The 15,037-nt window shown below is 40.7% G+C and overlaps 1 protein-coding gene across 5 annotated transcripts in view; it reads right to left on the reverse strand.

Annotated features, from left to right (window-relative positions):
• Nucleotides 1–15,037, reverse strand: part of BTG4 (BTG anti-proliferation factor 4) — a 28,131-nt gene that overhangs the window by 6,144 nt on the left and 6,950 nt on the right. For 2 of the 5 annotated variants that reach the window (XM_070078027.1, XM_008261629.3), the window contains exons 2-5: nt 12,497–12,607; nt 6,571–6,769; nt 6,011–6,148; nt 4,618–4,816 (exon numbers count right to left, since the gene is read on the reverse strand). In XM_070078027.1, the coding sequence (XP_069934128.1) occupies nt 4,618–4,816; nt 6,011–6,148; nt 6,571–6,769; nt 12,497–12,524 (564 nt within the window). In that variant the 5' untranslated portion in view covers nt 12,525–12,607. Of the gene's footprint in view, nt 1–4,617; nt 4,817–6,010; nt 6,149–6,570; nt 6,770–12,496; nt 12,608–13,654; nt 13,747–15,037 lie in introns of all 5 variants that reach the window. The other 3 variants (XM_051819790.2, XM_008261635.3, XM_051819775.2) reach the window with 3 other exon arrangements.

Below are 15,037 nucleotides of genomic sequence, written 5' to 3' on the forward strand. Positions count from 1 at the left end.
CTGACCCACTTGAATCAACAGGCAAACACAAGGCCTTTCCAAAAATTAATGACCTGCTGCCAACAGCCCCTGAACCATAGATTCCCAATTTAGACAAGCCCTTAATCCTGTTGATAGCAGAAAGGTAAGAAATAGTCCTGGGGTTGGAGTGGAGTGATAAAGCTGCTGCCTGCAACACCAGAATCCCAAGTGGGCACTTCATATTCCGGCTTCTCTATGACCCAATTCCCTGATAATGGCCTAGGAAAAGCAGCAGGCAGCTGTTCAAGCGTTTGAACCCCTGAGACCCATCTGGGAGACTCAGATCAAGCTCCCAGCTCCTAACTTTGACCTGGCTCATCCTTGGCTGTTTGAGGCATTTGGGGAGTGAGATAGCAGATTGAAGATCCGTCTCTCCTTCTCTCTATAACTGACTTTGCTTAAAGAGAGAGAGACAGAGAGAGAGAGAGAGAGAGAGAGAGAGAGAGAGAAGGGGAGAAGAGAAGAAAGAGCAAGCAGAAAGCATGTGATAAAATAGAACACCCTTTTATGATAAAAAACTCCAAGCAAATTGGGTATAGAAGGAACATTCCAACACAAATTTATGACAAACCCATTGCCAGCATCCTATTGAATGGGAAACACTGGAAGCATTCCCACTAAGATCCAGAACCAGATGAGGATGCCCACTCTCACCACTGCTTTATCAATATAGTCCTGGAAGTTTTAGCCAGAGCCATTAGGCAAGCAAAAGAAATCAAAGGAATACAAATTGGGAAGGAGGAAGTCAAACTATCTCTATTTGCAGATGACATGATTCTATGTATAGGGGATCCAAAAAAAAAAAAAAAAAAACTCCACTAACAAGACTAGACTATTAGAATTCATAGAAGAGTTTGATAAAGTGGCAGAATAGAAAAATCAATACACAAAAATCAAGAGCCTTTGTATACACAGACAATGCCATGGCAGAGAGACCTTATAAGATCAGTCCCATTCACGATAGCTACAAAGATAAAAAGATACCTTGGAATAAATTTAACCAAGGATGTGATAATTACATGACATTAAAGAAATAAATAAAAGACAAAAAAGTAGAAAAGTCTTCCATGTTCATCGATTCTAAGAATCAACACCATCAAGATATCTATAATACCAAAAGCAATTTACAGATTCAATGTGATCCCAGTCAAAATACCAAGGACATTCTTCTCAGATATAGAAAAACAATGCTGCAATTCATATGGAACACAGGAGATACTTAATAGACAAACCAATCTCATAAAACAGAAACAAAGCAGGAGGCATCACAGTATCAGATTTCAAGACATATTACAGGGCAGATATAATCTGGTACAGCTAGGTACAAAAACAGATGGATAGACCAATGGAACATATCAGAAACACCAGAAATCAACCCTCGCATCTATAACCAACTTATCTTTGACAAAGGAGCTAAAAAAATAATAATCTCTGGAGCAAGGACAGTCTCTTCAACAAATGCTGCTGGGAAAACTGGATCTCCACATGCAGAAGTATGAACCAAGACGCCTGCCTTACACAAATATGCACTCAAAAGTGGATCAACGATCTAAGTCTATGACCCGATACCATGAAATTACTAGAGAACATCGAGGAAACCCTGCAAGACATTGGCATAGTCAAAGAGTTCTCGGAGCGGCCAGCCCTGTGGCGCAGTGGGTTAAAGCCCTGGCCTGCAGCTCTGGCATCCCAAATGGGTTCTGATACAAGTCCCAGCTACTCCTCTTCCTATCCAGCTCTCTGCTATGGCCTGGGAAAGCAGAAGATGACCCAAGCCTTGGGCCCCCCGCACCCACGTGGGAGACCCCGAAGAAGCTCCCGGCTTTGGATCGGCACAGCTCCAGCCGTTGTGGCCATCTGAGGAGTGAACCAGCGGATGGAAGACCGCCCTCTCTGTCTCTGCCTCTTTGTCTTTCAAATAAATAAAAATCTAAAAAAAAAAAAAATTCTTGGAAAAGACCCCAGAGGCACAGGTCAAAGCCAAAATTGACAAATGGAATTACACCAAATTGAGAAACTTCTGCACAGCAAAAGTTAAGTGACAACTGACAGAATGGCAGAAAATATTTGCAAACTACACAACTGATAAAGGATTAATAATCAGAATATATGAAGAGATCAAGGAATTCCACAACAAGACAACCCAGGTAAGAAATGGGCAAAGGACTTAAACAGGCATTTTCTGACACATGAAAAGAATGCTCAGGATCACTAGCCATCAGGGCAATGCGAATCAAAACCCACAATGAGGTTTCACCTCACCCCAGTTAGAATGGCTTTCATACAGGAATCAAAGAACAAATGCTGGTGAAGATGTGGGGGGAAAGGTACCCTAATTCACTGTTGGTGGGAATGTAAATTATAATAGCCACTGTGGAAGACAGTATGGAGACAGCTCAGAAATCTGAATATAGACTTAGCATATGACCCAGCCAACCCACTCCTGGGAATTTACCCAAAGGAGATAAAATCAGCATATGAAAGAGTTATCTGTATCCCCATGTTTATTGCAGCTCAATTCACAACAGCTAAGATATGGAATCAACCCAGATGTCCATCACCTGAAGACTGAATTATGGCATATGTACACCATGGAATACTACAAGGTGGTAAGAAAAAAAATCATGTCATTTGCAACAAAGTGGATGCAACTAGAAAACACACTTAGTAAAATAAACCAGTCCAAAAAGGACATATACCACATATTCTCCCTGATCTGTGATTACGTGCACTATTAGTTATCTATGGAGGTGCAATTAACACTTTGAGATACAATTGCCTTTGTCCTGGACTGTGGAGGAACAGGGTTTTTCCATACTATTTGTTTAACTCTTTACTTGGTATAGGGTTAATATTATGTGTATAAGGTTAACTGAAAATAGATCTTTGTAAAAAAGAAAGTAATGAGAGGGAGGTGGAAAAAGAGTGGGAAGAATCATATTCCTAACTTTGTATTTGTGAAATGCATGAAGTTTGTATACCTTAAACAAAAGGTTTCTGGGTTAAAAGAAGGAAGAAAAAGAGCAAGCAAGCCCTGAGTGTATGCACCTAAGCATTAGGTCTACTTCTACAACCAGTGACCTACTTTTCTCAACAGCTGAACCCAATGACCACAAGATGCCCAGTATACTTGAAGGAAAATGCTCCTATGGCACTTTCAGTAGAGTAAACTGCTGGACTGACCTTAAGCCAGTCTCTTCAAGTTCAAACTTCACCAAGTATGGACACCAATGACTAACAGGAGAATTATCTACAAAAATAGCAGGCTCTCTTTTCAGATTCACCAGATTTAACTCTCAAAGCATGCCACCTCTTCAATCCAGCTATTCCTCTGCCATCTGAGTCTGGCTTACTCCTGTGTAGAGACCATAGAGCAGATCTCCTCCGGTAGACATGATCTGTAAGATGAACCTCTGGAGAGTACAGAGGTTGAATGGTTAACAGTCATTTTATGAGCAGGGCTTAGGAAGGATATGCCAACCATAGAAGATCTTACCCAAGTTGTGTCAAAAGACCAGCCTTATCACCTTGACTCGAGCCTTAAAACTAGGGAATGGTCAGAGAGCCAGTGGTTATACATACTTCAAATACCCTTTCCTCATTGTACACAGATAGTGGGTTTTATTCTGTCCAGGTTACACACCCTGACTCCAAGAATTCCCCTCATGACCCATGGCAGAGATTCTGGCTCTCCTGCATGCAGTTTTGGAGCCTGTGGAGGTGGAATGCCAAAGGGAAATAGCCATAACAGAGGAAATGCCCTGGTAGATAAGGAAGCAGACAAGGCTGTCACCCAGCAATCTCCCGAAACCACTGTAACACCCCCAGCCTCTTGGGACAGCCAGAGGCCCCTACTATACCATGCCCGAGACAACGTGAACCCAGCATCAGAGAGAACCTGCACTTAGCCATCTCATGACGTTGAGAGAGATCTGCTTTAGTGTGAGGATACCTTTTCTGAGTATTCTGAATTTTCTAAGTGACATTTGTTTGTTGACAAATACAGAAAAACCTACTAATTTGAGCATTTAATTTGAAGTTCAGGTGAAAGGAAACCTGTGTGTCTTCAAATATGGTCTGGACAAGCACAACAAAAGATGGTGCAGGTCCTAAAACTCAGCCAAGGATGAGGCCAGTGTTGTGGCACACTGGGCTTAACCTGCCACCTGTGATGCCGGCACCCACGTGAGCACTAGTTCAAGTCTTGGCTGCTCCCCCTCTGATTCAGCTCCTTTGCTATTTTTCCTGGAAAAGCATTGGAAGATGGTCCAAGTGTTGGGCCCCTGCCACCCACATGGAGACCTAGATCAAGTTCCTGGTTCTTGGCTTCAGTCTTTGGCCATTGCAACCATTTGGGAAGTGAACCAGTGGATGGGAGATTTGTCTTTCTCCGTAACCCTTTCAAATAACTAAGTCTTAAAAGAGAACTCATCCCAGGAGAAGTAATACAGAGGGGTATAGGTGTAGGTGAGACACAGACTTTGCCAAGAAATTTCTTTTCTTTGTAGTTTTTTCCTTCCTTGTACTTTCTTTTATAGTAAGCACATTTAGAATTAAAACAGCAAAAGACATGAAGGAGAACTGGAACTCACTGACCTGATAAATGCTCTTTGGATTGCTGACTTTAGGGATGATCTGAGGTTCTCTGCAACAATTTTCTTCATCAGAGGACGTGCCGGAGGAGTGGTCCAACGTGGCTTTATTAACAGCATAACCGATTTGTTGGGAGAGTTCCCATTCCTCCCGTCTGCCTTTAAAAGAAGCTATTGTGAATGGATGATTTTTCTCACCATACCTAAAGTAGGAAAAGAAATTATTAAGGGTTGAACTTCCCCATAAACAAGAGTGTCAATTTGTTAAGTCAACAATAGGAGTCACTGTGCACTTACTCCTCATGTAGGATCTTTGGCCTTAGTGTGCTGTACATTGAGATTTAATGCTATAACTAGTACTCAAACAGTATTTTTCACTTTATGTTTCTGTGTGGGAGCAAACTGTTGAAATATTTAATGTATGCTAAACTGATCTTCTGTATATAAAGAGAATCGAAAATGAATCTTGATGTGAATGAAAGGGGAGAGGGAGTGGATAAGGGGAGGGTTGCGGGTGGGAGGGACGTTGGGGGGGGGGGCAAAAAATAAAAAAGGGTTGAACTTCCCATTAAGCTTATCTCTAACCTTTCCTGGAAACATACTAACAAAAACAGGCAGAGTGGACAGTGAGAGAGACAGAAAGGTCTTCCTTTGCCGTTGGTTCACCCTCCAATGGCCGCCACGGCCGGTGCGCTGCGGCCGGCGCACTGCGCTGATCCGAAGGCAGGAGCCAGGTGCTTCTCCTGGTCTCCCATGGGGTGCAGGGCCCAAGCACTTGGGCCATCCTCCACTGCACTCCCTGGCCACAGCAGAGAGCTGGCCTGGAAGAGGGGCAACCGGGACAGAATCCGGCACCCCGACTGGGACTAGAACCCGGGGCAGGCAGAGGATTAGCCTATTGAGCTGTGGCCAAAATACTTACATTTCAAAGACAGTTCTTCTACCTGCTGGTTCATTCCTCAAATGCTATGCCAAGCTGAGCCAAGAGGGCATTATTGCCTTCAACTGTAACACTATTTTAAGTGAGGATAGTCTGTGTGAGCTAGTTTTAATCAGTCACTCAGAGAAACACAAAGGCTACTCGCTCTTTATTCAACTAAGGGGCTGAATTACCTTTGTGCCGCCTTCCTGATAATGCCTTTACTACTTTGAAGCCTGCAGTTTGCACTAGAATGCAGCGATTCAAGTCACACTTCAAGTATTCTGCTAAGCCTTTGTGCTTCCCCCTCCATCTACACCTAATAGAAGTCGGCTGACAGGAGTTTGCACCTAAAATCTTAACCAGTGTCCTCACTGCTGAGACCCTGGGCATCATCCCTCACAAAGGTGGGTGGGGCTGACCAGATCACGGCAAGTTTCCAAGTGTTACAGAGCACACAAAGTATGGGCTCACTCACCTGCAGCACACTTCAAAGGGATCTACCCATATGGTCATCTCCTTTGGAAGTCCCAGGTGAGAAAAGTCTACATTACTCTCGGCACAAGCCCTTTCTAAAATGGGATCTTTATTCTGGTTATTGTTGATCCTAATACACCTTTAAAAAGAGAAAGGAGAAGGAGCAAAGGGAAATGAAGACATGAGTTCAAGTGCTTTTGCAAGAGAATCACATTGCAGGGATACTGCTCCACTACATCCAGCTCCCACCTTCCCCTCACCCGCCACTCTTACAAGAGGGAAAAAAATTCAATGTTTTGACTTGGTGATCAGTGTGTGCTGCATCACTAAATCAAAGATCACCAAATGCTCACGACACAACTTTTATGGTAAATACAAATTAAAAGTTGTTTAATCCACTTCATGCATAGGGGTTACTTCAGGTTTAACTACATCTCCACATCTCCTTTTAAACCTACGTCTTTAAGTTAAAGACGGGCAGCTGGATCACTGCATAGCCCTAACAGGTGGGAACTGCTTGTTGGTTACTTCCCTTCACCACGCCACACAATAACTCCCCACCTGAAGCCTTGCCCTTTAGCAGGGCGATCAGAGTGCCAGTGACCTCTGTAGGTCTCAAACAAGACTGTCATCAGCTTTTCTGCAAAGTCTTCTATTTGTTGCTTACTCAGTTTGTCATGTTTTTTTACCAGTTTTGTGAGAAAGAAAACTGTTGTTGCAATTTCATCTCTCATGATTTGAGGAAATTCTAAGAGGAGACCTGAGAACATTAAAAGAAAAAGAAATTACATAGAAACAAGGGCTTAACCTACTGTCAGTATTATTGCCCTTTGGAATTTTTATTTGCCTCAAGTGTAAAACAGAAGTAATTTGCTTGAAGAAGTATTTAGTGAACTAAAAAGCCCATCAACACCATCAATAAATGAGACAGCTAAGAACACCAATTCCTTGCATAACCAAACTTAAAGGTTTCAAAAAACAAAATCCTTTAGATACACTTAAACAACAAGAACATTACACAGCTTAAAAAGAAGAAGAACTTGATACAGAAAGTAAAACACACCAAGCACCATTTTTAAGAACATATTTAGGCTGGCGCCGCGGCTTACTAGGCTAATCCTCTGCCTTGCGGCACCGACACACCAGGTTCTAGTCCCAGTCGGGGCGCCGGATTCTGTCCCGGTTGCCCCTCTTCCAGGCCAGCTCTCTGCTGTGGCCCGGGAGTGCAGTGGAGGATGGCCCAAGTCCTTGGGCCCTGCACCCGCATGGGAGACCAGGAGAAGCACCTGGCTCCTGGCTTCGGTTCAGTGCGGTGCGCCGGCCGCAGCGCACCAGCCGTGGCGGCCATTGGAGGGTGAACCAACGGCAAAAAGGAAGACCTTTCTCTCTGTCTCTCTCTCATTGTCCACTCTGCCTGTCAAAAAAAAAAAAAAAAAAAAAACAGAAGAAGAAGATTTATCAAATACATAGCGTACTTGCCAGCAAAAGCTCTTCAGCTCCAACAAAACACGGGCCAGAGGTAGAAGATCAACTGCACTACACTTCGTGTTTCTAACTCTCAACCCTGCCTGCTTGAGGAGTTTTTGGGCTGAGGTTTATATAAGCACAGGCCTAATTGCTGATTGGTGGCGTCACCTGCCACAGGTGTTGTCTGTTAGGATAATCACATACAGCTTTAACCAGGTCTCCATCAGATGGCTCCTTGGGATATATAGTGTTAGATGCTAAAAAAGTGCTTAAAGATTTTTCATTCTGGATTTACAACTTCTATTTTGCTAACTAAACCTCATCTTTTATGACATAGAATGAGAAGGAAGCCTTCTTCATCCATATACTAATATCCTACATTCCAGTAATTTCACCTCTAATTCTGTCAATATATTAAGTAGTTTTGTCTTGTATCCTTTGAACAGTCATTATGGTTTTTCTACACACACTTTTTACTAAAATGTTTATTTATGGAATAAGCAAAAGAGATATGAGTTTCAGTCTGAGAGATCTGAGAATTGATCTCACTGATTCTCACAGAGAGGGTCAATGCCCAACTTAGTTAGATTCACTGAATCCAAATGTAGATTCTCACACCTTACCCCATATCTGCTGAAGCGATTCTTTTAAAGGTAAGGCCTGGGAGTCAGTATTTAATAAGTTCCCCTAGGTGACTTTTTTTACACTGAGTATATTGTTATTTTAATATTATTTGATGTTTTACAACTATTTGAAATGCCAAAGTTGTTTTTTATAATTTATTTTTAATTGACACAAAATAATTACACATAGTTATACAGGGTAGTATAATTCAATAGATGTATACAACGTGCAATGATCAAATCATGGTAGTAAGCATCCCATCTCCTTAGAAGGTTTTTCACCCCCAGGGTAATTCTTACACCCATTAATATTTAAGAAACGTCACACCTGCCATACCTATAGATTTAACATCCACAATTACTGGTCATTCCATTTCTTGGCCAGTGAAAAGAATTTCACTTTCCTCCAAGGAAAGCCATTTCATTTCTAAAAATCTCCAAATACTAGTTACTCCTTTCATCCACTGGGGAGCCAAATCCAACTTTCTGATTCTGTGTATGGAGCCTTGTTTTCCCCTCTGGAACTATACTGATTATATTGAATCTTCCAGAATAGGATGATGTTTCCAATACTAGAAAGTCAGCCTCCCCTGAGTCTTCCTTTTTTAGAGGCTAAATATTCTTAGCTTTCTACCAATTCTTCCTATGGACATGTTACTCAGCTCATCTGCTGGGAACTAGAAGATGAGTTTAGATGAGTTTCAGGTGTGTCAGTAATCCCCCTGTGACGTATGGGGCCAGACATGCACACAATTCTTCCGGTGCGCTGCACCAGTAAAGATAAGCATGGTCCAGTCCCTCGCTCTCTCTGAATGCTGTAGTCTGGGACACATCCTCAGGTGGCATTCACATTTTACTGGCAAGTACTCTTTTCATTAATGTATTCTTTTGTCACAACTTTCCTTTCCTGCATAGTATACTAGTCAAGAAGATTGTCTTTGGAATCAGACAGACCTAGGTATGGATTGCAGCTTCACAATGAACTTGCTCAGCTTCCCTCTGCAACTTTCAGGTTCCTAAAAACTGTGAGCGAGAGGTACAACAGCAGCCTCACAGGGTTTTTATCAAGATTACAATAGATAATTAAAACACCTGGTCTTGAGCCTATAGGAAGGCAGTACAGTAGAGTAATTAAGAAATCATCTATGAAATCAACAGGAGGGATGCTGCTCAGTCCTCCAGCTTACTAACAATGGGAAGTTTTCTTAAGCTCTCTAATCTTCAAGATTTGCATCTTTGAAAAGGAAATGAGAAATGTATCTATGAGGGCTATGGATTTTTTAAAAGATTTACCTAGCAGTATTTAAGCAGAGTTGCAGTACTTGGACCATCTTCTTCCACTTTCCAGGCACATTAGCAGGAGCTGGATCAGAAGTGGAGCAGCCATAACTCAGCATCTCAAGCAGTGGCATAAACATTGCACCAGAAGGCTAGCCTCGGCTTTGGAATTAGACGGCTGGCATTGGATCCTAACTCGATTGACTGTCATTTAACTTCTCTGTACCTCAATTTCTTCAGCTATATAAAGGAGGTAACAGTGCCCACTTTGTAGAGTTGTTATGAGAATCAATGAGGACACTGGCATTGTGGCGTTGCAGGTAAAGCTGCTGCCTGTAATGCTGGCATCCCATTCCGGTGCTGGTTCAAGTCCCAGATGCTCTACTTCCAATCCAGCTCCCTGCTAATGCATCTGGGAAAGTGGCAGAAAATGGCTGAAGTCCTTGGGCCCCAACACCCACATGGGAGACCCAGCAGAAGCTCCTGGCTCCTCGCTTCAGCCTGGCCTACCCCTGGCTCTTGCAGCCATTTGGGGAGTGAAGCAGCAGATGGGAAATCTCTCCCTGTCTCTCTCCTTCTCTCTTTCTGCTACTATACCTTTCAAAAAAGTTTTTTAAAAAATAAACCTTTTTTAAAAAAGAGAGAGAATTGTGTGACTTTCCTAGAACAACACCTGGTACTCAGGAAATACTCTATCAATGTTAGATATTACCATCACCAGTGTCACTACTGATATTATCTTACAGAATTTTTTAGTCAATATTAACTGATAAAACTAGAAGTAGGCATTTGGCCTAGCAGTTGAGACATCACTTGGGGCACTGGCATCTCATATTTGAGTGCTTAGGTTCAAGTCCTGGCTCCACTCCCAATTCCATCTTCCCATTAATCCACACCCTGGGAGGCAGCAGGTGATGGACTTAGGTACTTGAGTTCCTTCTACTCCCATGAACTAGATTGAGTTGCTGGCTACCAACTTCAGCCTGGCCCAGCTCTGACTGTTACTGGCATATGGGGAGTGAACCAGTAGATGGCAGATCGATCTCTCTTTCCCTCTCTCCCCTCTACTTCCTTCTCCTTTTCTGAAAATTATATTATATAAAGAACTTAACACAGTGCCTGGCCTGGAGTAAGTGCTCAAAAAGTGGTTTTTCTTATCAATAAGCATAAGTCAATGATTTATATTTATAATTTTATTATAAGTAATTTCTAATGCTGGGGGGATTAAGTGGACTATAAAACAACTACACATTTCAGCTATACTTATTCTTCATTGTGTTAAATTTAGACCATTGATACAGGGAATCAATACTATTGGTAGCCCTGATTTTGTCTTCCAGTAAATTCTCATCTTTTTGGTTTCCTGGCATCCATAAATTTGATAAAAAAAAAAAAACTGTATTTGTCCTCAAACAAATAATGTAGAAACAAATTGAATAGGAAAAAGATAAAAGCAGGAGCTTTGGAAAAATCTTAGATCTTGCTTCAGATTTGTGTTCTTTTAGTACAGTCACTTCACTTCAACCAATTAATTATATTATATAGTATAAAGCTAGTCAATGTTGGGAAAATATTCACCATGCTGAAATCTGCAAGCAATGTTCCTTTAATCTACCAATAGAGTAACCATATCATAAAAGATAGTTTAATCTTAATATGCCTTGTTTCTTGGTAGTCCATACTAGTACAAGTAACCCCAAGTTCCACAACACTCAGAAGCCATGTGTTTGGGGCCAGCATTGTGGCACAGCAGGTTAAGCCACCACCTGTGATGCCAGCATCCCATATGGGCGCTGGTTCAGATCCTGGCTGCCCCACTTCTGATCCAGTTCCCTGTTAATGGCTTGGGAAAGCAGCAGAAGACCACTGAAGTGTTTGGGCCCCTGCTGCTCAAGTGGAAAACTGGATGAAGCTCCTGGCTTCCATCTGGCCTAGCTCTGGCCATTGGGATATAGTCTAAAGTTAGATTTCAGGATTTTTTCTTAAAGTCATTCTGAGTAATATTAGTATTACTACTTGAAACTATCACATGAATATATAGAAATAGGCAGAGAGAACAGATTTCAAGAAAGAACAATCAAATAGAAACTAAACATCATGCAAGACTTCCTTCAGTTACTTATTTATGGTGACTTTAAATACTTTAAGAATATTAGAATTTAGCAAATATTAATGCTATGAACTAACATTTTCAACGTAAGGAAAAGGGCTGAGGATGTAAGAGAAAGGGATAAAAATGTAAAATCAAAGAAAAATTAAAGCAAAAATCCAGCAGTGTTTAATTTGAAATGGCAATATTAATGTGACTTTATGATTTTTCTCTTTTCAAAAAATATATATAATATTTTAGTTCTGTTCACCTGAAAAGGCCTAGAATCTACAAGCAAGAAGCAAATTTAGCACTGATTTTGCGGGTATCTAAATACAATGTTGTACTTAAAAATACAATCACTTGCATAATTGTCTGATTCTAGTTCTAGTTCAGGTAATATATTAGATGAACCTGAAATGTATTATGCCAGAAAACAAGAAAGTTATAAAAAAAAAAGTGGGTCATGCCAAAAGACAAAAAGTCAACATGAAGAACTCCCTTTAGCCAAATTAAGTTGATCTGTACATTGTAGGAGTTACTGTGGTCCTCCAAACAGTTCCCCTCTTGAAGGGCAACACAGACATCCCCAGCTACTGTAAGTAACCGACATTGATGGCTCTAGCTGCATTTCTCCCTGGGAGTTGCCCTCAGGAACTACTTCTCTTAGGTTATGTCTTCCTTCCAAGGATACCCTCACAGTCACTGAAAAACGAGTGTGGGGACAGAAAAATCTGGCCCCTTTGGCTCAATTTGCAGCAACTCTGAAGGGCTAGCCCATCTTCAGAGCTCTCCATAACACAGGCCAAAGACTCATTTTGCAACTCCGTCAACTGATCACTTCTCCCTCTCCCAGTCCTAACTGCCTCACTTCTTACAGGTGTATCTCCCAAGAGCACTCTCCAATAAACCTTCTACATTTGACTCCCATCTCAGAGGTTGAGTCTAAGGAAACCAATCTAAGACAGATTGTACCAGGAGTGTTCTATGGAAGCACTGTAGAATTGGATTTCAGAGCTGGATTACTCACCTGCTGGCCAGCTAAGATAAAACTTCATCACTCATAGTAGTAGAATATGGATGTGGAAGGCTCCTGGCATGCTTTAGTGCTTTAACTGTTAAAACCTTCACCACTGATGAACTGAGATTGGAATACAAGAATTAGGAATTACACAGGCTATTACAATATCTTTGATGCTTGAAATATGAGAAATGAATGGATGAGCACTTTCATATCCAAGAACAACATGATTGTACATATTAAATGCATGAAATTTGTATCCCTTAAATAAATTAGTGTCAGTTCAATTCAGTAAGTATTGAAGTGTCTACTTTGTACCTAGAACATATGAAAATAGAACACAAAGCTGAGATTGGGACCTTAATGGTCCTCCACAGTATCATTTACTTCTACTGTTCGTGATACATGTCTTAGTTTCCTTACTCAGTGGCAGTGGTTCCCAAATTGCTACACTTCAGAATCACCTGAAGATCTTTTAAAGATTCTGATGCCCGCCTCCTGCCACAGACATTCTGATTTAACTGGTATAGAATGAAACCTGGCCTGGATGTGGCACTTTTAAAGCTCCCCAAGTGATTCTAATGTGTAGCAAAGATGAAAGATCATTAGGACAGACACTGCCTAGCTATCAAGGAAACTTTAAACTTAGTTTGTGACAAATTTGCATAGTTTATTCTGATTTGTTTCTAGCCTTTTATTGGGGTAAGTTTTGCAAGAATTATTTTTAAAGTTTATATTAGAAGGGACAAAACTGAAAAATCAGTTTATGGTATATTCCTACAATAAAATTTGCTTCTGAACTGAAGGCAACAAATGCACTAACAATACACAAATTTTTCCTTTTCCAATGGCTAGTGTTTGCATATACAGTGTAAAATGGTGCCAGGTGTTTAATAATTCTTTCATCACTTTGCCTTCCCGGATGACCTACTGTTCCATTGCACTTTGAGCCGATGAAGCACATTAGCTGGTGAGTTTTGAACCCTCTCCTAGTATGATTTTCTACAACAGGCCCAGGCAGGCCTTGGAAGTTATGAATAGAACAGCAGAATAACAATGTACTTAGATTTCAGGAAAGAACAATCAAATAGAAACTAAACATCATGCAAGACTTCCTTCAGTTACTTATTTATGGTGACTTTAAACACTTTAAGTTACCTCCATTACCTTAATGATAATCACCTCTTCTGTTTTAATTACTATTCATTCACTCAGTGACTATGTACTGACCAAGCTAGACACAGGTATTGTCAAAGGGCCTGAAAAGAAAAACAAAATTCAACTTTCCTTTCAGGAGGCTTATAATCTAGAGAAGGAAATCAGATACGTATACAAGTGACTATTTGGATATAGTGTTTGGGAAGCGAGATACTCAAAAATTACTCCATTTCAAGCATTAGTAACCAAGAGAACTATGTTACCATTGAAAGAACTAAGGAACTCATTGGAAGATCCACTATAAAACCAATGGTGATTGGCTTTATTTCAGATTGGAGTATGCCAACTTTTCAATGGCAATTACGGTAACAATGTCCAGTGAAAGGATATTAGAATTCAGCAAAAGGTTCAAACTGGGCTGGCCTAAGTCAATCTCATATTTCAATAAAAGGGAAAATGACTGCTGAAACTTAAAAGACAAAAAACCTCTCTCTCACTGTTACTATGCAATATATCAAGTTCCCATTTTAAGGCATTTATTCTGTTGTTTAAGACACTGTCTTTCAAGGATTTCTTCTGGAAAACATCAGATGAGTTATCCATGGTAGAAAAAAAGAAAACATGTTCTATCTAGAGATGGTTTGAGTGAGGGTATTAAGCCTGGAGGAGATGTCACAGAAAACAGAAAATATGAGGCTTCTGGTCATTTGGATGGAGGATGAAGAACAAAAAGGAGAAGTGGCACACATATTTTACCTTCTTCTTGTAAGACTATTATCAGGGAACCAAATGTCATAAGACATGAAAATGGCTGAAGTGACCTTGTACAAGTAACAGTTTCTAGAACTGTAGTTCTTCATTTTAAATGAGGGAACTCAATCGCTAAACTAATCAAGCTCTGACGTTCATCAATAGAGGTAAAAATTGAACACTTGGCTCTCTATATTTGTGTGCTTGTCATCAAGCAACCTACAGAATGAAAATGTCTGTACTTAAAACAATTTTGAAATACCAAATTGAGTTTAAAATATCATCCAAATTGGCTATTAACTTTGCTGAACTTGTGATAGAATAACTAATCTTATAATCAGCTTTATTTGATTTCTTCAGTCTTTCTTCCTTAATTCACAAATTACATCCTTGGGCTCAGCTATCCACTTGCACATACATGTCATTGCTGAGGGGGAAACTATAGACACTTTAACAAAATTCCACTTTCGATGGAAAGTGCATTTTTTGATAACAGCAGGTAAGGAGCAACATTGAGTAAAACAATGAACTGATTCCACAACTCACACATAAATGCAGTCCCATTATGTTCAAACCACATATGAGGAAAGTTGCTTAAAACACATTAAAGTTGAGGGGCCAGCATTACGGCATAGAGGGTAA

This window comes from Oryctolagus cuniculus, chromosome 1 (genome assembly GCF_964237555.1).
Source record: "Oryctolagus cuniculus chromosome 1, mOryCun1.1, whole genome shotgun sequence".
Classification (NCBI taxonomy): domain Eukaryota; kingdom Metazoa; phylum Chordata; class Mammalia; order Lagomorpha; family Leporidae; genus Oryctolagus; species Oryctolagus cuniculus.